Below are 21,870 nucleotides of genomic sequence, written 5' to 3' on the forward strand. Positions count from 1 at the left end.
CTCTATTATACTTCTTTAAAGCGTCTTTTCTATCTCTCACTTTCTCGTCGCAATCTCTATCCCACCACACTGGTCTTGTGTTTTTCTTACTAGCGGCTGTGCGACATTTCATTGCCTCGCAAGCTGCTTTATTAATATTAGAGACTAACTGTTCAAAATTGTCTTCAGTGGAAGTAATACTTTCATTTTCCATGCTGTGTGTTAAAATATTTTGATAGTTTTCCCAGTTGGCAGAAGATTCAATCCATTTTCTACTTGGTTGTATTATGCTGTTATTATATCTCCTTGTTAAGATTGTACTTATGGGAAAGTGGTCTGAGCCTAGCGTATCATCTAAAGGATTCCATCCTATGTAACCGATCAAGCTTGGTGAAGTAAGTGTTAGATCCACTGGAGAAGGATTTTCATTTGGTCTAGTAATTTTTGTAGGTCTACCATCATTTAAAACAATAAAATTGAGATTTTCTAGAGCGTCTGCTAAATTTTTACCTTGAATATTTTCGTGCACCGAGCCCCATATGCTATGATGTGCATTGAAGTCCCCACAAATTATACTTTCTCCTTGTATTTGTGTAAATATGTTCGTCCAATCATTTTTAGTAGCTTGTACATATGATTGATATTTTGAGGTCTTCTATATATATTGCACAAATTTCTATTTTTGTATTAAAGTTGTTTCTAAATTTTATTTCAGAATAACAAAAATGATCTTTTATAAGTATTCCTACGCCACCATATCCATCTGCTCTACTTTTATTTATAAAATTATAATTATTTAATCTAAAACTTTGGTTAGGTGATAACCAAGTTTCATTTAGTGCAATTAAATCAACGTTTTGTGTTTGGTTTATATGATTTAAGAGATTTGCTTTATTTTTTATTATAGACTTTGCATTCCACTGTAATATATTAAACTCCTTATTCATTTTCTTGATTTCCAGCATCTTGTTGAATAGATCCTAATAAATTTTTTAGTTCATTTTGTGTCTCTTTTATAACCTGCATTTCTGTGACATCTAAATTAAGTTTTTTATATATATTTTCGAATATTATAGGTAGTTTTTGCATTACTATCATTTCTAATTTTTCCTTGTATATCTGAAAGTCTTCTCTGTGCGGATTAGGTAAGATTGAATTATTTATTTTAATTTTGTTTTGAAAATTGGGTGTTTCTTCTATAATAATCGGTGAAATAGCTTTACGCTTTTTTGGTTGTGATTGTGGTCGTGGTACCCAATTTTTATTTGAACTGGTTGGCGTAGATGATATGTCAGAGTTATCAATTTGACTCATTTGTGGAAAATTTTCCAAATTGTTCAATACATCAAATCTATTATTAGAAGTTACTTTAGAGTAACTACTATTTTTTTCTAACAATTCCGCTTCCTTAAAAGATAAATTTTTTTGTGACATAATCTTTTTTATATTTACCTGCTGCAAATATTTGGGACAATGTTTGGAAATAGACTGATGTCCATTTGTTTCACAATGTATGCAATATTCTTCTTTTGTGCATTCTTGAGTGTCTGCATTTTCGTGTATTTGGCCACATCGTTTACATTTATTTGTGGTACTTCTACAGTACTTTGCTGTGTGTCCATACCTTATACATTTGAAACACTGGACCACTGGATAAACATATTATGGTTCTACTACAAACCTGACCAAATTTATTTTTACATATTGTGGTAAATTATTACCTAAAAATGTCACGATAAGCATTTGTCTAGGTACATATTGTACCTCCTTATCTGAGCCTAGTATTTTTTCGTCATTCTTTTTACCTGTACTACTTTTCTTTCGCTCTGAATATTATCTAATATATATTTGTCAGTTAAAAATGTGTCAATTTCTTTGATTATACCATTCTTGTGATTAAAAAACATAGGTATGTAAGCAATTAAATTATTTTTTTTAATAACCTCATGTTTAATGATTTTATTTGCTGTATGGAATGTTTTAAATATAACTTTTACTTTGTTTCTACCTATTAATTTAATGTCAACAACCTCGTTTTTAAAATTAGAATTATTAAAAAGAAAATGACCTACTTTTACTGGTGATAAACGATAGCTATTATCTACTGGTTCAACAATGACATAAAAGGGACCTATATCTATTGCTGCATACCTGTTCTGGATATCATAAACTTTACCATTATTTTTTGTTATAGTCATTTCTGAGTTCATAACGCTTCTATCAGGTGGATCCTGTTTAGGCGGGGGCTGATCCCCGCCTATTTTATCGTCCATATTACCTTAATACTATAGTATAATAAAGTTTCCAATACCTTACCTAATCAGAAGAACTAAATTGTCAGTAAACTATTCTAAACTGCAAATAACAAATTAAAAAACCAAACGGGAACACAAACCAACACACTATCTACGAAAAAACCGCCAAAATTCAATATTTTCTGTAAGAGATCCAAAAATTATTATAACTTTGGCATTTGTCAACTTGACACGTGTCAAAATGTGATTTATGTTGTATGTTGTATGTTCAGAATTGCATAATTATTTTTGATCGTAGAAAGTCGATAAGGGAGTTCGTAGAAGCTGCTTTTATTGGTTGGGCGACGACCCATTTGGTGAACCGGTCTTGCACGACTATCAGGAAAGCGTTTTCCTTTGTAGATCTTGGGAATGGTCCCACTAAATCGATTGAGACAGTATGCCAAGGCTTTTCTACAGCGGACGGTTGCATTTTCCCGGCTGGTTGCATTTGAGACGGTTTATATTGAAGGCACTTCGTACAGGTTCTAACGTAGTCTGCAATTTGTTTGAACATCTTAGGCCAATAGTACTTCTGCGCTATCCGGCAAATTGTTTTTGCAATTCCTAAATGGCCTGCTATGGTTGAGTCGTGATTTTCTTTCAAAATCTCTTTCCTTTTATAACTTGGTACGCATAATTTCCATGGGATGTTAAATTCTGGGTCGGCTAAATTGCGGCTGCTCCAAATGTGTTTATATAGTTTCTCGTTTGATATCTGTAAATTCGGGAAATTGCCTGGGTTTTGGAGCACATTCCTATATAAATTATCGTACCAATCGCATGATTCTAGTTCCGATGCTAACAACTCCAGCTCTGGTTCCTTATTAAGGGTTTCTTGTGGTTGCCGTGATAAAGCATCTGCTACCTTGTTCAGAACTCCCTTTCTATATATGACCTCGAAATCGTACTGCTGTAGTTCTAAACTCCACCTGGCTAATCGACCTGACGGGTTTTTGAGATTCTTCAGCCATTTGAGAGATTGGTGATCCGATATAACCTTGAAGTTGTACCCTTCTATGTATGGCTTCATTTGCTTTATCCCGTACACTATGGATAGACATTCTTTTTCAGTTGTGGAATATTTTGTCTCGGCTGGTGTGAGGGTTCGACTAGCGTATGCGATTACCTTATCTTGGCCGTCGTATTTTTGTGTTAGCGCAACTCCAAGTCCGCAGTTTGATGCATCTGTCTGTAGATAGAATGTTTTTGAGAAATCGGGACACGCTAATACTGGAGCCGTCGTAAGTTTTGCTTTGAGTTCCTTAAACGCGTTTTCCTGCTTATCCGTCCATTTCCATCTTATTTTCTTCTTTAGAAGCATGTTTAGTGGTCCTGCTATTGTCGAATAGTTCTCTATGAATCGCCGATACCATGAGGTTATTCCTAAAAAGCGACGGAGCTGACGTACATTTCTAGGTGCTGCAAGTTCGGTTATAGCGCTGGTCTTCTCCGGGTCAGTTTTTATTCCTTCTGCTCCCACAACGTGTCCTAAATATTTGAGTTCTGGCTGGCAGAATGTACATTTTTCGAAGTTAAGTTGTAATCTGGCTTCTTTTAGTCTTCGGAAGACCTCTTGTAGGTGATATAAATGCTCTTGGAATGTCTTCGATATTACCACGATATCATCCAAGTATGCGAACGCGAATTCTACATCGGGCGGTATTACTTTGTCTAGCAGTCGTTGGAAAGTTGCTCCGGCGGAGTGTAGTCCGAACGGGGTAGTTCTGAATTGAAAATGTCCTTTTCCGGGTACGCTAAATGCTGTCACGGGCGGTTTGCTTCTTCCAGGGGTATTTGAAAATATCCCTGCTTTAAATCGAGGGTTGAGATGAAATTTGCTTCCTTAAATCTATCCAAAATTTCTGATATCCGAGGTAACGGATACGCGTCCTTTTCTGATAGTTTGTTGACTTTTCTAAAGTCAATGCAAAATCTGTACGAGTTATCTTTTTTCTGACTAGTACAATCGGTGAACTCCAACCACTTGCGGAGGGTTCGATAGTTCCTTCTTTCAACATTTTACCCACCTCTTGGTTGATAATCTGCAACATTGCGGGATTGTGCCGCCTATACGGCTGTTTGACGGGATCGCACCTTTTCTTCAATTTTATTTCGTGCTTTATTAAGTTGGTGGGACCTGTTAACTTCTCGAATTCCCTAAGCTCTCTTCTTAGGAACCTTCCTATCTCTGTATTTTGAGTGGAGTCTTTTAAAGTGTTACATGTTTCCTCTTGATGTTGTTCGTACTGTTTGGATGTATCCCTATCGAACTTAAGTTCGATCGAATGTTCCCTGAGGAATTCCACTCCTAGTATTGCATCTTCCGTTAACCCTGGCATTATTATAAATGTTTGTCTTGTTTGTAAATTATCGATCTCGCAGTCAATTGTTAAGTAACTTCTGGTTGAGCTCCATTGAAGATCCGTTTGCTAGTCTAGTTCTTCCGTTATAGCCATGTAGGGAGTGTTTGAATATCTGCGCTATTCTATCTCCGGCGTAATTTTTGGTGGTCCCTGTGTCAATTAATGCTTTGTAGGATCTTTGTCCGATTTTAAGTGATGCGAATAGTCGCATGTCGTTGCTTGCTTGTTGTGTAACGGCTAGAACGAGCGGAGTCGAATCTTGCTCCTCAGACTGGGACGACTCCTTGCTTCTCCAGTCTGTTATTCGTTTCCCTGACGTCTGGAACAGCAGTCACTGCTGTAGACCCCTTCTTTGCCGCATCGCGAACAAAACTTTTTCCATGGGGTTTTACAATTCCTACGGAAGTGACCTGTCATCTTGCACCGGAAGCATGTCCTTTTGGCATCGTATTCTGTAGGGTCTGTACAACTCCAATTTCCGTGAAAATTTTTATTTTCTCGGGTCCTTTCGTCTTCCAAAGTTTCGTACTCTTGGGCCAATTCTTGCAATCCCGATAAGTTTTCGAAATCCCGGCGGCGAGCATAAAGCTTATATTCTGGCAGCATATTTTTATATATCCTGTTGAGTTCTTGGTTTCTTGAAAAAGATCCCTCTCGCCTGATCAATGTTTGAATATCCGTGATGTATCTATCCACTGGTTCGTTTTTCCTTTGCTTCCTGTTTCTGATTTGCTCCTCTAGCTGTAGCAAATATTCTCTGGGATTAAAAGCTTTCTTAAAATCTTTGATGAAGTCCGTCCATGAATCCCAATTTCTGTTGTTGTTTCAGTACCATAACAATGCGTGGTCTCCTAACAATTCTGGTAATGCTTTTAGCAGATCTTGCTTATCGACCTCGTAGGCTAGGCTTAATTCATCTATCCTTTCTATGAAGTCTACTGCATCCGAATGTTTCTTGTCGAAGTGTGTGTTCCACCTCCGCACTTGATTTAACAAATCTGATTGCCTCATTTGTTTTGTCATTGTTAAGTCTTGTAATTGGTTTCTGATTAATGAAATTTCTTGGGTCAGTGTGTCTGGTTCGGCTTCCTTGGAAGTATTGATTTTTGGGATTGTTCCTGTCGCTTCCCCGCGATCCTTATAAAAAGTTCTGAGTCTTAACTTTAATTCGTCGACGGTTCCTTTGGAATCCAATCCGCACCTTTTGGCGTCGCGCTGTAATTCCTCTTTGGAAAGACGATTTATCCATGACGTACCCGTCGTGGCACCTGATACTGAGTCTGTGTCTTTATCTGTCGGCATTTTTGTTATTATCTGGGCGTCGAATAACGACGTTTACTTGCGTATATTTCGACTTTTGCTCGGGCGCCAAATTTGTAACGGGTAGTTCTTTCAGGACGACAGACTCAGTAAAACACAGGTTGAAAACAAAGCAAATCTATTAATTCTAAATTATAAACAATATAACGCAAAATAATAATTTAATATTCTATCTCGTCCCAGCGAAGTCCTCCTCCGGATGGGCGTCTGTAATAGAAGAACAAAAATAACGGCGGTATTCAAATATATTATATCTATCGGGGGTTCGCTCACTACGCTTGCCTCCGTTGAATTACAAGTCGCACATTACCTCACATCGGTACACCGTGCGTCTCGTCTCGAGTTGGCCTGCCTGAGTTTACGAATCACCTCACGAACGGTGCACGTCACGACTCAGGTCGCCCGGCCTCGCTCACTTCGCTTGGCTGGTTATGGAGCCCGGAACGGTCGTTCAGGACCGACGGATCGTCGCTTGCGATGCTCTTAAATATCCCTCTGGCGGCGTTGGTTCGGAGAGGTGGAACTTAGTGGGGGCACCTGCTCGATTTGAGAGAATCGCACGGTTCCGAGTGTCGATGCTTGTTCGGTGCGTCAGCCTATCATTAGAATGCTATTCTACACCCCACCAGAATGAAAACAATGGGAACCTTCTCTGGTTACACCTCCGAGGCTTCTACAATTTGCAAGCTATACGGATGCTGAGACTAAGGAAGATAAGGGAATTCTACAATTTACAATTCACGTCCCATCTGCTCAGGGCGGTAAAGTTCCAACGAGAATGGTTCCCTTCGTACTCCAATCAGAGTAAATGTAAATCAAAAATGAATAACCATTTTCAATTTCGTTGCAAAACGAAAATACAGCCGAACCATATTCTAGTCCAATCAGAGAGTGCAGCAAGCACCTTTTATTCATTTATTCATATTTCGCGACAGCATATGTCTATCATCGACCGTTTAGCGGGGGTGGCGCGGCGCCCCAAAGTTGACAAGATTTTGAAAAAGATGTTATCTAAAAAAAATTCCCTAACTCTAACGAAAATCAAGAAGGAACCCTACGGCAATTAATCACAAATAGGTGACTGATTTTTTGGTATAGGTTTTATTTAAGAGCAATTGCCCATTTTTTAATTACAGGGTGTTACATTTCAAAAAACCACTTTTTATACCATCTGAACCGCTTATGCTAGAGTAAAAAAACTTTCAGCGATTACCCATATGCAAGTATTATTTACAAATTTGTATAATGCACCCCCTATTTTTCCCGGAACCACCCCAAAAAAAGGAAAATTAATAAAGAGAATAATCAAAAATTGATTTTTGGCCGCTACGGTGGCTTTAGGGTGCAAAGAAAGTAAAATATGCATAGGTCGTAATGTGTAGCAGACAGTGTGTTATTTTATTTTCCATAAGTACGTTATCAATAAAATGAATAGGTGACGAAAAAAAAACAAGAACTGGAGCCCGCAAAAGCATTTCTGAGGTTTACGGCGCCACTGTGCTGTAACGGTTGCTTATACGAAAAAAATGCATAGGACCTTATTTGTAGACAAAATAGTGGTCTTTATTTCCGTATAAGCTTTGTTTCAAAAAATGCATACGTAATGAGAAAGTCGTAAAAACATGCTCGCCAAGGGATAGGGGTAGTTTCTGCAGTTTATTTTCAAGGATAGGGGTAGTTTCTGCAGGGATATTGCAATAACCATATATATTTATGAAAATCGTATTGATGTAGCATATGCCCATATGGATCAAAAAGCAAAAAAAAATTTTTTTTCAACCCCCCATTTTTTTGGCTACAGGGGTTCCATCAAGAAATCGCTTTTGGTGTCTGTGCATGGGTAATAAGAACGTGAACAAAATGATGTATGAAGCATTTTAATAAAGGGTATGGTGTGTGAAGGAATCCAAGAAAATCACTTTCTTTATTAATTCTCCTTTTTTTGGGTGGTTCCGGGGAAAAATGGGGGTGCATTATACAAATTTGTAAATAACACCAGTACATGGATAATCGCTGAAAGTCTTTTTACTCTAGCATATGCGGTTTAGATGTTATAAAAAGGGGTTTTTTTAAAATGTAACACCCTGTAATTAAAAAATGGGCAATTGCCCTTAAATGAAACCTATACCAAAAAATCAGCCACTTATTTGTGATTAATTGCTGTAGGGTCTCTTCTTGATTCCCATTAGAGTTAAGGAAAATATTTTTTAAAAACTTATCAACTTTGGGGCGCCCCCGCTAAACGGAAATAAATAGTAGGAAATATAGTCCTCTTCATTTTGCTATTAAGTAAATTTTTTGCAAAACGTACAGGAAGGGCTACGTTTAGCACAAACCACAAATTACTCCCTGTAAAGGGATGAAAAGAGGGGTTCCGGGGCGAAATTTTTTAAGAAAAAGTTAGCCTCTTAATATACCAGACCTTAATATACCTTAACACCCCTTGATATACCAGAAAAACATAAAACCGGACTTGTGTCCATTTTGCAAGGTTCAACCTCTGTTTACTACACTAGGGGTACCTATTATTTTTTATGCAGTACAACTCCCTGAAGTTTTCACTGTTATTTACTAACACCCTTTATACAGGGCGATTCATTAAGATTGTCCAATCTCTGAGTTGTAGATTCTAGACTTCAAAATATTAAGATTTAACACAAATCACTTAACTAAAATGCGACTCCTTACTGAGTTACAGGCAGGGGCGTCATTTGATAGGGGGCAGGGGGGCATTTGCCCCCCCTGACCCTGAAAATTACTGAAATTTACAAAAAATAGATCAATTTTGTATTATGTTTGCATATAAATGTATTGTATATATAATGCTTGCCCCCCCCCCTATCAAAATTTCAAATGACGCTCCTGGTTACAGGGTGTTTTATTTAAAAATTTAAAAACTATTTTTATCCAGTACTTTAAAGTTATTTGACATATCCTTGTCATACGCAGGTACTGTACCCCCAAATAAATTATGATACACAAACGTTTCTGGCTACTACCAGAGGTACACGACAGGAGACAATGAATGGTTGACCCTTCCCAAATTCTACGCTATTGGCGGAATTGCTATTTTAGCATAATTTTTCGATTCTCCAACACTTTCTATATAAATAATACACTCTTCATTCGTAACGATAAACTCGATTGGTTTTCGAGATATTTGAAGTTAAAAATGAAACGGCACAGTTATTTTGATTAATGAATTCATTTATTGTGCCCCTTCATTTTTAACTTCAAGTATCTCGAAAACTAATGATTTTATCGTTACGAATAATAGACCAGTAAGGATATGTGAAAAAACGTCTATTTTTGGATGTGAAAGGTGGCATTCGGATTTTTGCAGATAAAGTTAGGTGACACCTTCAGTAATAATAATTGACTTATGCTCCTTCTCAAATATGCCCGGAACATTAATAAAAAAATTAAAATATTTAAAAATTTCGAAAAACGTCGATTTTTTCTGCTTTCTTTGCTTATAACTTTAAAACGATTCGTTTTGGAACAAAGTCGTAAAGAAATAAAATAAAGATAATTGATTTTTGTATGATATATGACTGGTCAAAAATGCTTAACGTATTACCTTTTCTGCAATATAGCAATAAATACAAAATAAGGGGGCAAAATACGCCCGTTGTTATTCAATATTTTTAACCACTTTGGTGGCACTTAGAACCTTAGTAATTCTCTAAGGAAATTCTTTGTAACATACTTAAACCGTGTACCAAATTTCATTAAAATCAACCTAATAGATTTTGCATAATAAATTTGCAATCTAAATCTTTTTAAAAAAAGTTAAAATTTTTTAAAATCTTTCTGAACCAAAAGTAGACCATTTAGAAGTTGGCTAATTTTTTTACATATAAAGAGGTACTCTACCTATCTAATACACTTTACAGAATTAAAATCGGATTATTTAAGTGGCCTCAGCAATGTTTTAAACTTATAAACCATTTTTTGGCTTATAAAAAAATAGTTTTGTTTAATAATAAAAAAATTAATTTTAAGCAATGCAAATAAATAAAACCGGTATAATTTGATTTAAACTTTCAAATGCTGTCAGCAGAATTGCTATTTTATTTTTTAATCAAAAGTTATTCGCGTTCAAAAATTGCAATTTTTCGGATTTTTGAAAGTTCCACTGCGTTTATGTCGAAAACTATGCATCCTACGAAAAAACTTGTAAGAACAGTTTTTGCTTAGAATTACCCAAGAAATACAAAAAAAGTTTTATTTTCGAAAAATCGATGTTATGTAATTCCTCAAGTTCTTTGTTTATAACAATTTTATCGACATCCGGATCAACTGTTACTCAAAAAAATCGTGTTCTACGGGTCAAAAAATACATAAAAATCTTGGTCCATCTAAATAAAGGAGCCCGTAGCACCCCCTCCTGGCCACAGGACTAATTTGTTTATAAGCCAAAAAATTGTTTATAACTTTAAAATATTGCTGAGGCTGCTTAAACAATCCGATTTCAATTCTGTAAAGTGCATTAGATAGGTAGAGTGCTTCTTTATATGTAAAAAAATTCACAAATCTTTGTATGTTCTAGTTTTTGTTGTGCAAGATTTTAAAAAAAATTTAATTTTTTAAAAAAAGTTTAGATTGCAAAATTATTATTCAAAATCTAGTAAGTCAATTTTAATTAAATTTGGTGTACAGTTTTAGCACATTACAAAAAATTGTCTAAGCGAATTAGGAAGGTTCCAAGTGTAACCTCAGTGATGGAAAATCATTGAATAAGGACAGGCTTGTTTTGCCGCCTTATTTTATATTTATTGCTATTTTGCAGCAAGGGTGATAAATTAAAACATTATTAACCAATCGCATCTGGTAGAAAATTTAATTATCTTTGTTTTATTCCTATACAACTTTGTTCCAAAATGAATCGTATTAAAGATATAAGCAAAAAAAGTAGAAAAAAAAACGAAATTTTTTGAAATTTTTAAATATTTTATTTTTTTTATTAATATTCCGGGCATATTTGAGAAGGAGCATAAATCAATTATTATTAACGAAGTTATCACCTAACTTTATCCGCAAAAATCTGAATGCCACCTCTCACATCCACCTAAAAACAGATCCTTACTGGTCTATAAGGAGTATATTATTTATACAGAAAGTAATAGAGAATCTAAAAATTATGCTAAAGTAGCAATTTCGTCAGTGGCGTAGAATTTAGGAAGGGTCAACCATGCACTTTCCCCTGAAGTACGCCTCTGGTAGTAGCCAGAAACGTTTATTTAACATAATTTATTAGGGTGTATACCTATACTTTTTGCCATATTATGATATGTCAAATAGTTTTCAAGTATTGGGTACAAATAGTTCTTAAATATAAATTATTTGGGTTAAATCTTAATATTTTGGGGTCTAGAATCTACAACTCAGAAATTGGACATTCTTAATGAATCACCCTGTATAGAGAATTCTGATGAAAAACATTCTGATATGAAAATTTAAATATGCTTAAATTCTTTTTAAAATATAGCTCTACTTACCTATTATAGCGCCTAAAATCACACCAATAAGAGTTAAAAACAACAATGAATTATGTTTAAGCCATTTAGCTAGAGTTACTTTTTCATTCAAAATTGGCTCCCTCCTATGTTCAGTCATCTTTACCGGCAAAGACATCCAAACTGAAAAACAGAAACGTTTTAATTATAGATCTCGTTTTTTCAAGTGGATAATAATAGCCTAATTGCTTTGTAGACGTGAAGGCTTGGACAAAATTGCATGATTTTTATACTAAAAGACTAACTGTAATTATACGACTTCATTAAGGAAAAACATAAAGAAGGTCACAGTACATATGAATCTTCAATATTTATATGAATATTGGAAGTCAATAATATTAGCTTCATTTGAAGCAATTACTTGGAATAAAATAATCCACGGCGGCTATTTTATCTTTATCATCACTAACACCTGGGACATGAAATTATAATTGGCAGGGATAATCAGCTTCATGAACTGAAGAGAAGAATCGGTCTTGGGTGGGCACCATATGGAAAACTGAGAGAAACTTTAAAAGTTAGCTGCCCACATGCATTAGCGTGCTGGAACTTTTTAAGCGGGTGATTTTAAAGAAAAGCTGCCTCCCATCCTCATTTTACCTTCTATTATCAGGTTTTTTTATTCGTTATTTATAAAACAAAAATACAAAAATATAAATTATTTTTTTCTACAACCGTGTTAAAAATACAATTTTTATCACTCCACACGAGCGTTAAAAATGCTACTTTAAGGCACTAGTGCTTTCAAATATTTTTAAGGCACTGTAGTTCGTATTGACCGTATAGGCAATTTTGATGTAATGTCAAAAAATATAAAAATGGAATGTCAGTCAAGTTCAAGTAAAAGTTTTTGTAGTTATTGTCCTGTAATTACGTTTGTAGAAAAAACATTGTATGATATGCGTGTTAAAAAGTACATTGTGAATTGTGTGACATTGTGAAACTTTCACATGCGTGCCTTAAACGTGTACTTTTAACACTTATATCATAAATAACTATTAAATCAAACATAAAACTTTAAATTCAATGAAATTTTTTTAAATTTGCCATATTTTTTATTTAAGAATAAGCAATCTTACAAATAATAAATATTATTATCACATTTATGACAGTGTAGTATGCAGTAAGGCAAAACCATAATTTCCTGAACAAAATACACATAGTAGGTTAGATTTTTCTTTGGTATTTACCCAGTTGGGCAAAGGTTTACTCAAACTTCTTTTTTTAACTTATACCGGGTGGAAGAAAAGATATGTTTTCTGATGTTAAGTTTGAGACACACTGTAGGGAGGACAAGGTATAAGTGTGGGTATACATCGAAATCGTATACTAGTCTTATGTTTTGTGAACATTTTGCTTTTGAATGTCCCTGATATCTTTAGAAACAAAGAAAATGGACGGTTTTATTCTTTAACATGACATGTTTTAACCGAAACAAAACTAAATTAACAAAAAAAAAACAGCTAACTAACCTTTGAAAACAGAAAGGCACATAACGTTTACAATTCTGGTCGACACCTTAAGATATATTTGTCGACCAAGTGAGCGGTATGCACAGCGCAACATAAGATAGAAGAGATTGTTTAATAGAGACTCTGTGATATTTTGGGATGGACTTTCCTTGAGAGTGAGTACGTATTTGGTGTCTACGTGGAGGCACTTTAAATAGCGAAAGGTACATTGCACAGATTATCTTTTTTAGAACACTTTGTATCTGTCGCACTATATATAGGAAATAATTTCATCTTAATAATATAAGACATGGCCTTCTCACGTGTCGCATGTCGTGAGTTAAAACACATATTAAAGAGTAAAACCGTCTAGTTTCTTTGTTATTAAAGATATCAGAGAAACTAAAAAAATAAAATGTTTACAAAATATGGGACTACAACATAATTTCGATGTATACCCACCTTTGTACGTTTTCCTTCCTACACATTGTCTCAAAGTATCTTTGTTTCAGTTAAAACACATGTTAAAGAATAAAGCCGTCTCTGTTCTTTGTTTCTAAAGATATCAGTGACATTCGAAAAACAAAATGTCTTTGAAATGTTTTGTTAATATCATTCGATTAGAAATTAAAAATTAATTATTACATCTAAAATTTTTTGCAAAAAATTATATTTGACCGACCTCAAGAGGCCGCAGCCTCTCGGTGATTGCATCGATTCATTTATATGGCCAGCACGCCACTGCCCACATGCTTAAAGAAGTATTTGATCAGTGCATCCTCCCAGTCTTCAGATACGGAGCAGAGACACTTATCTTAACAAAAGCCTCGGCTACCAAGCTGAGAGTCACACAGACAAGAATGGAGCGGTCTATGTTAGGAATAACTCCACAGTAAACACAGAGACAGTAAAAAACGAAGAGATCAGGAGAAGAACCATGGTGACTGACGTCATTGAAAGGATGGCCAGACTAAAATGGAGATGGCCAGGACACATAGTCAGAATTACACATAGGCGATGGACAAAGAGGTTATTTGAATGCAGACCAAGGGAAGACAAGGGAAATATCGGCCGACCACCTACAAGATGGACCGACGATTTAAGAAGGCTTGATAAAAACTGGATGAGAGCGGCGCAAGATAGACGGACTTGGAAACAGGTGGAAGAGGCCTATGTTGTGCAGTGGACTTTTGAGGCTGGGTGATGATGATGATCACTAACGGTTATAAATCATTTGTCTCCAATCATGTTTCTCCACTCTGAGTCCCCTTTTTTCTTTCCATTGTCGCATACACCAGCCATTTTGAGGTTGCGCATTACTTCTTTTTGCCTTGTCGATCTTGGTCTTCCATCTGGTACACATTCTAATACTGACATTAATTTATGGAATTTATGTGCATCAATTATTGGTACACATTGGTACATTGGTACAATTGGTACACATTCTAATGCTTTAAGAAAATAAAGGAATATTGGCATTGGAAATATTGCTCTACCACAATGTGCAACCGAAGCGACGTTTCTGGGGGTACATTTGGATGTAGGACTAATGGTAGGCGAGTCTAGGCGGGGATTTTTGCAGTTACTCGAGCGCGTCAGATTATCACATGGGGAGAAACCTTGTACCCTGTAAATGTACCTCTATTATACAAGGTGTCCCAAAAGTAGCGGAACGGTCAAATATTTTGCGAACTAAACATCGGAACGAAAAATTGAAAAATACGTATTCAATAATTTTCAAAAATCTATCCAATGACACCAAACACCACCACACCCCCTGGAAGTGGGGTGGGGGGTAACTTTAAAATCTCAAATGGAAAATCCCAGTTTTTCTTGCAGATTTGGATTTGTTACATAAAAGTAAGCATCTTCTATTCAAGACATTTTTTCGAACTGTGGATAGATGGCGCTATAATTGGGAAAAAACATTTATCCTTATAAAATTGGGTAAATTATAGAAACGGTCTAATATTTCGAGAAATACACTTCCAAATAAAAAACCAAAAAACAGGATTTTAACATTTTTTGAAAACCTATTGATAAACACCAAACATGATTCTCCAACCCACCCCCTGGAGGTGGCTGGAGGGTAACTTTAAAATCTTAAATAACAACCCCCACTTTTTATTGCAGATTCAAATTCGTCATGAAAAATTAAGCAACATTTATTGGCAACATTTTTTAGAATTGTTGATAGATGGCGCTTTAATTGGAAAAATACGATTTATAAGCGCCATCTATCAGCAGTTTTCAAAAATGTTTTGAATAAATGTTGCTTAATTTTTCATGACGAATTTGAATCTGCAATAAAAAGTGGGGATTGCTATTTAAGATTTTAAAGTTATCCCCCAACCCACCTCCAGGGGTGGGTTGGAGGGTTATGTTTGGTGTTTATCAATAGGTTTTCAAAAAATATTAAAAACCTGTTTTTTGGTTTCTCATTTGGAAGTGTATTTGTCGAGATATTAGACCGTTTCTATAATTTACCTATGCTATCAGGATAAATGGTTTTTCCCAATTATAGCGCTATGTATCCACAGTTCGAAAAAATGTCTTGAATAAAGATTGCTTACTTTTATGTAAAGAATCCAAATCTGCAAGAAAAACTGGGAGTTTCCATTTGAGATTTTAAAATTACCCCCCATCCCACCTCCAGGGGGTGTAATGGGGGTTGGTGTTTGGTGTCATTGGATAGATTTTTGAAAATTATTAAATACATATTTTTCAGTTTTTTCGATCCGATGTTTATTTCGCGAAATATTCGACACCCTATATATTGGCCCTTAATACATGGGAGTTCGTTAAGAAGGATCCGAAAAAAAAATCTATCCTTAGAAAAACTAGAAATTGTCAGATTAAGATGAGGTAAGTTAAGTACACGCGATGGAAGTAGCAATGCTTGGCATATCACTTAAGGAAAGGAAAACAAACACATGGATAAGACAGAAAACCAAAGTCACCGATGTGGTACAAAAATCATTAAAATTGAAATGGGAATATGCTTGACATGTAGCTAGGAGCGATGTAAACAAATGACACAGAACAATTCTAACCTGGAGACCATTGCAACACAATGGGTCTTTTGGCAGACCTCCTATGAGATTCACAGGTGATCTGAAACGAACTGCCGGGAAAAATTGGCTACAAGTAGCGTACAACAAAAAACAATGAAAAGGAAGACTTGAAGAGGCTTATGTTCAGATGTGGACGTGAATGGCTAGACGAAGAAGAAGAAGATAAGTACATGCAAAAGAGTGTATAGTTCAAAAATCTGACGCTTTGAGCGGGGCTTAACGAAATGAAATAAAAAAAGCGAATATTTCGCGAAATGAACGTCAGATCTAAAAACTGAAAAATACACGTACTCAATATTTTTGAAAAATCTATCGAATGACACCAAACACGACCTCCCCACGGAGGTGGGGTGGGGGTTACTTTAAAATCTTAAATAGGAGCCCCCATTTTTTATTGCAGATTTGGATTCTTCTTCTTCTACGGCACTACAGCCCAAATTGAGCCTTGGCCTCCTTTATTTTTTGCCTCCACCCTTGCCTGTCTGTGGCTGCTCTTCTCCATACACGGACTCCTAAAAGGGCTTGTGCGTCGCTGTTTACTGTGTCTTCCCAGCGCTTTCGTGGCTTCCCAACCGGTCTCTTTCCTTGCATTCTAGCATTCAGTGCTCGTTTTGGTAGCCTATCCTCTCCCATTCTTATCACATGTCCGGCCCATTGCAATCTTTGTAATCTAATGAAGTCTGACAGGGGCGTTTCCTTATAAAGTTGATAAAGCTCGTTGTTGTATCGACTTCTGAAGATTCCGTTTTCCCTCACAGGTCCTAGTATTCTCCTAATTACTTTCCTTTCGAATGTGTCGAGTTTGTTTTTGGATGTTTCTTTCAGCACCCAGACTTCACTGCCATAGCATGTTATTGAACGAATTAAGGTTTTATAGATTCTCATCTTTGTATTTCGGTGGACACTTTTTGACCGAAATATATGGGAGAGGGCAAATTTGGATTACTTTGGTAAAAATAAGAAACTTTTATTCGAGACATTTTTTCGAATTATGGATAGATGGCGCTATAATCGGAAAAAACGATTGTTGGAAATGGCAAATTAAATTAAAAAATGGAAAGTTCACACTTCATGAAAAGTTAACTCTTTATTGGTTTTAGCATACAGTGGAACCTCGATAAGTCGGATTAATTGGGACCGAGGCCGATCCGGATTATCGAAAATCCGGGTTAGCCGAAGAATATGGTCAAAATTAATAAAATACATATAAATAATAAACAAATACACATTATAATCGCAAAAACATGAATTACATATGCACATTCCATCTAAATTACGTACAATTGTGCACAGTATTGTTTATTTTTTGCTAAAAAACTCAGTTAAAGTGAAAAAATGTTTGTTTTGTCTGATGAAAATCGGTCCGGGTTAGCCGGACTTCCGGGTTATCGGATGCCGACTTGTCAGGGTTCCACTGTACTTTCTTACCCTACTACTACAATAAATTAAACAAGGAACACAATATATTATAAAACCTGCCAAATATAATTACTTAATCAAAATAGTGGCGGTATATCCAATCGAACTTAAATAATCAAAAATAATAATAGGACTACTAGACAACACTAGCAGTAACTTACAACTTACTTTATTCAGTAATTATACTGATAAATCCAAATCTATTGTATACAATGTATTGATTGAATGTATATCACGCAAATATAATCAAATATACGACGCAAATCATTAAAGTAGTGATGCCAAAAGAGATAATATGAACCTAAATAATTTCGTACTTAATTGTATAACAAAAGTAGCCAATTAGAAAAAACGGACAAGGATGTTATACTTAATTAATAGCATGCAATGGACTGTGAAAAGACATAATTAATCTTCTGATTCGAATTTCTAATAAGAAAAGTAGTATTGATTTTTGTTAAAATTATATTTATGAATATTCGAATTATCTCAATAAAATTAAGAATATTTTTTTTCAGTTATATAAGGTTTGACTAAAGTATTTGTTTCGTTTCTGAATCGTTTATAGTGGTTGTATGCCTCTTGTGTTTATTTTTTTTTCTGTATTGCAAAAATGCCTCCTTCTTTTCTTCACAATTTTATCTTCACTTCTTCTCCAAACCCTGGAATTTTCTTTTTTGATATGTTAGTATTCTTTACAAAAAAAGAACGAACTAATAAAAACGAAACACATTCAGAAGGAAACATGGGCAGACTTCCGATCTCTCTTTTATAAAGGTGACGATAATGAACCACCAACACCTGAAGTTATGACAAACGAAGAGATAAACGTCGAGGATGGAGAGGTAAAGGAAGCATTAAGAAAATTAATAAATAGAAAATCACCAGGAGAGGACAGAATACCCAACGAAATCCTTAAGTGTGGATGACAAGATCTGACGAAACAACAATTACAACTAATCCAAAAAATAAAGAACAAAACAGAATACTGCAAGAATGGAGATCTCTTTTCAAAAAGGGAGACAAATTGGACCCGGAGATTTGTAGAGGAATTAACTTTTGTAGTAATATTAGAACACTCTGTATAGAAGATGTTTAAACCTCACTCAAGTCAATAATGAAGGTATTATTAATTAAAAAGACTAAGTTTTCACTCTAATGGCATATAAACAACATAATACTATTCTACATCCCACCAGAATGAAAACAATGGGAACCTTCTCTGGTTACACCTCCGAGGCTTCTACAATTTGCAAGCCATACGGATGCTGAGACTAAGGAAGATGAGGGAATTCTACAATTTACAATTCACGTCCCATCTGCTCAGTGCGGTAAAGTTATTAATTAATTACTAATTATTAATTCTTAATTAATTACTAATTATTAATTATTAATTCTTGGATTCAGTAACCCCCGTTATTATTTGAAGGTGTGTATAAACAATAACCCTGGCGATATAGATGATTGTAGTAAGTATTGCGACATGTCTTGTGCTAGGTCGCTACTATTTGTTGATGTTTATACTCGTAGTTTGAATACCAGTAAATAAAGTATAATGTTATCAGATTGAAGTCGTATTTATTATAATCAATTAAATAAGGACCTAAGGAGCTGTTTGAGTACCAACACTTCACCTTCTTCGTTATACTTTAAAGACAACATTAAAATTAAGAACCAAAGTGATAGTATCAAACAAACTGAATAACATTAATAAAATTATAACATTAGCAGAAGAACAACACGGTTTAGGTAGGAAAGATCATGCATTGACGCTATATTTATAATGAGGCAAGTGCAAGAGAAATCATTAGAATAAAACAAACCGGCAAATTTAGGTTCCGTGGATCTTAAGAAGGCATTTCACAGGGTCAAATTAGAGTACGTTATCCATTTATTGTACTCAAGAGAGCTACCTCTAGGAATAATTAAAACGATCGAAAATATATCTACCAGAACAACACAATCAAAGCAAAAGTAGAAGATGAACTAACTGAGCCAATGGAAGCTGGCATATGGGATAAGGCAGGGGGATACTGAGTCCTTTACTGTTCATTGTGATCTTGGGTGAAATAATAAAAAAGTAAAACTAAAAAAGGATACCAAATGGGAGAAAAACAACTTAAAATAATTTGCTACTCGTGTGCAGACGATGCAATACTAATCTGTCAAAGTGAAGATGATTTATTTATTTATTCATTTATTTAACCTCCTTTAATACACAAATGATTGTCATTACATTAAAAGAGTGCTTACTACTGCTAAAAACTAATACCTATATTAAGAACTAAACCTAAACAGAATAAAACAAGTAAAAACATGTAAAAAAAAACAAAAAACACTATACATCTAATAATACACTATACATTTTACAACAACTTTTGTAGACTAGAAATTTGATTCAAAAGCAAATTTTATTTGTTTCACAGAAGAATTTAAAAAGTATATCACAGTTAATTATCATATGGTTACATTCTTCTAACATCTTATTTATGGGTGAACAATCAGTCTTATTAGTTGAAAACAGTCGTTTGTTATTAATTCTTAGATGTGTTTTTGGAACATGAAATTTAATGTTATTTATAAAAAAGCAATCTTAATATTTAATGTGATTTACAACATAGTAAATAAAAAGGGCTGACTGAAAATTTCTTCTATTATCAAGACTCTGAACTTTAAAACAAGTTAGCATAGCATTATAGGAAATCGTGTATGGATATATACCAAACTTTCTGACATAAAGAAACCTCAAGAATAGTTTTTGAACCTTTTCAATCAGATCAACATTGAATTCGGCTTGTGGTGCCCATATAATAGAGGCATACTCCAAGTGAGGTCTTACCAGTGCATTGTAAAAAGATATTAGAGTTTCAAATCTTTTAAAAAAATTTGAATTACGAATTATGAAGCCAAGAGTTCTGTATGCCTTTCCAATGATGATCCGATAATGTGCATTAAATTTCAAATTTTTCTGAAACATTACTCCAAGATCTTTGCAAGTGTTTTTTCTTCCAAGTACAGTGTTAGAAATTTTATATTGGTTCTCCATGCATTGTGTTTTTCGAGTGATAGTAAAAACATGACATTTAGAAGTGTTTAGAAACATTTTGTTATCATCGAACCATTGACTTACTGAGTTCAGATTGCGTTGCAGCATGTCAGAGTCCTGCAGAGATGAAATTTCTCGAAAAATCTTAAAATCATCTGAAAATAGCAGGCTTGTCTAGAACTTCACACAGTGAGGCAAATCGTTAATAAATATAGCGAACAGAAGAGGACCCAAGTTACTACCTTGTGGTACCCCTGATGTCGACATAAATGGCTTAGATAAACTATTCCCCCCTTTATGGTGCTCCACTTTAATATAACCGCCGGAAAATTTAATATGTTAATTTCCCCAAAAAAGACTAAATGCATGGTTATAACAGCAAATCCAATAAGATGTAAAATAGAGCTGGAGGGTCAGATAACAGATTAAATATCTAGGCATCACACTATCTAGCTACGGAAAGCTCGAAACAGAAGAACATAAACATGAACAAGAACATGAACATGAACATAAAAAATGAAGAACATGAACAGAAGAGTAGAATGGAATGACCACATAAGCCGAATGACAACTAATGGAGTAGTAAGGACGACAAGAGACGGTTTCCCAATAGGAAGACGATCAGTGGGAAGACCACGAAAACGATGGAACTACAACTTACTAGAGGCACATAGACAAACAGACAGAGTCATGTCTATACAAAAAGAAGAAGAAGAATTGTAAAGGGTGTCAAAATAATGACATTTTGTAGACCAGGGCGGATCTATGAAAAACCGACTGCATTTGAATGTGAGAGGTTTTTGCAGAAAAAACTGTGTGATAACTTCAAAAATAATACTTGAACTTTTCCTCCCTCTCAAATGGGCCGAAATATTAATAAAAAATTTAAATATTATTAAAAACGTCGTTTTCTTCTACTTTAATTTATATAACTTTAAAAAGATTCATTTTGGAGCAAAGTCCTAATGAAATAAAAGAGCTATACTTAATTTTCTATTAGATACGACTGAATCTTCTTCTTTTTCTTCAGATGCAAATTCACTAATGGATGTTAGCGATGATATTTTCCATTAACTCTCTGTTTCTTGCAATGTGTATCAGAGATTGTATGTCGTTAATCCCTGACCATTGCTTTATGTTTCGGAGCCAAAACATTTTCTTCCTTCCTATTCCTCTCTTGCCTTCAATTTTACCCTCGATTATAAGTTGAAGGAGCTGGTGTTTTTATGCGTTTCGCATGATGTGACCCAGATACGCCGTTTTCCTTTTCTTGATGGTTTGAAAAGTTGGCGTTCTTTCGAAAGTTGGCGAAAAGCCACGTTTATATCCCTCGCTTTGAGTGTCCAGCCCTCTACGCCATATAGTAGCACCGACCATACTTATAATGGTACCAAAGTTATTT

The 21,870-nt window shown here is 34.9% G+C and overlaps 1 protein-coding gene across 4 annotated transcripts in view; it reads right to left on the reverse strand.

The window, feature by feature from the left end:
* Window positions 1–21,870, reverse strand: part of LOC126883270 (excitatory amino acid transporter 2-like) — a 216,391-nt gene that overhangs the window by 115,843 nt on the left and 78,678 nt on the right. For 3 of the 4 annotated variants that reach the window (XM_050648599.1, XM_050648597.1, XM_050648598.1), the window contains exon 2: window positions 11,461–11,601. The exons of the other annotated variant lie outside the window; for it this stretch is intronic. In XM_050648599.1, the coding sequence (XP_050504556.1) occupies window positions 11,461–11,601 (141 nt within the window). The remainder of the gene's footprint in view (window positions 1–11,460; window positions 11,602–21,870) is intronic. 4 annotated transcript variants of the gene reach the window in all.

This window comes from Diabrotica virgifera, chromosome 4, assembly GCF_917563875.1.
Source record: "Diabrotica virgifera virgifera chromosome 4, PGI_DIABVI_V3a".
NCBI classification, from domain to species: Eukaryota; Metazoa; Arthropoda; class Insecta; order Coleoptera; family Chrysomelidae; genus Diabrotica; species Diabrotica virgifera.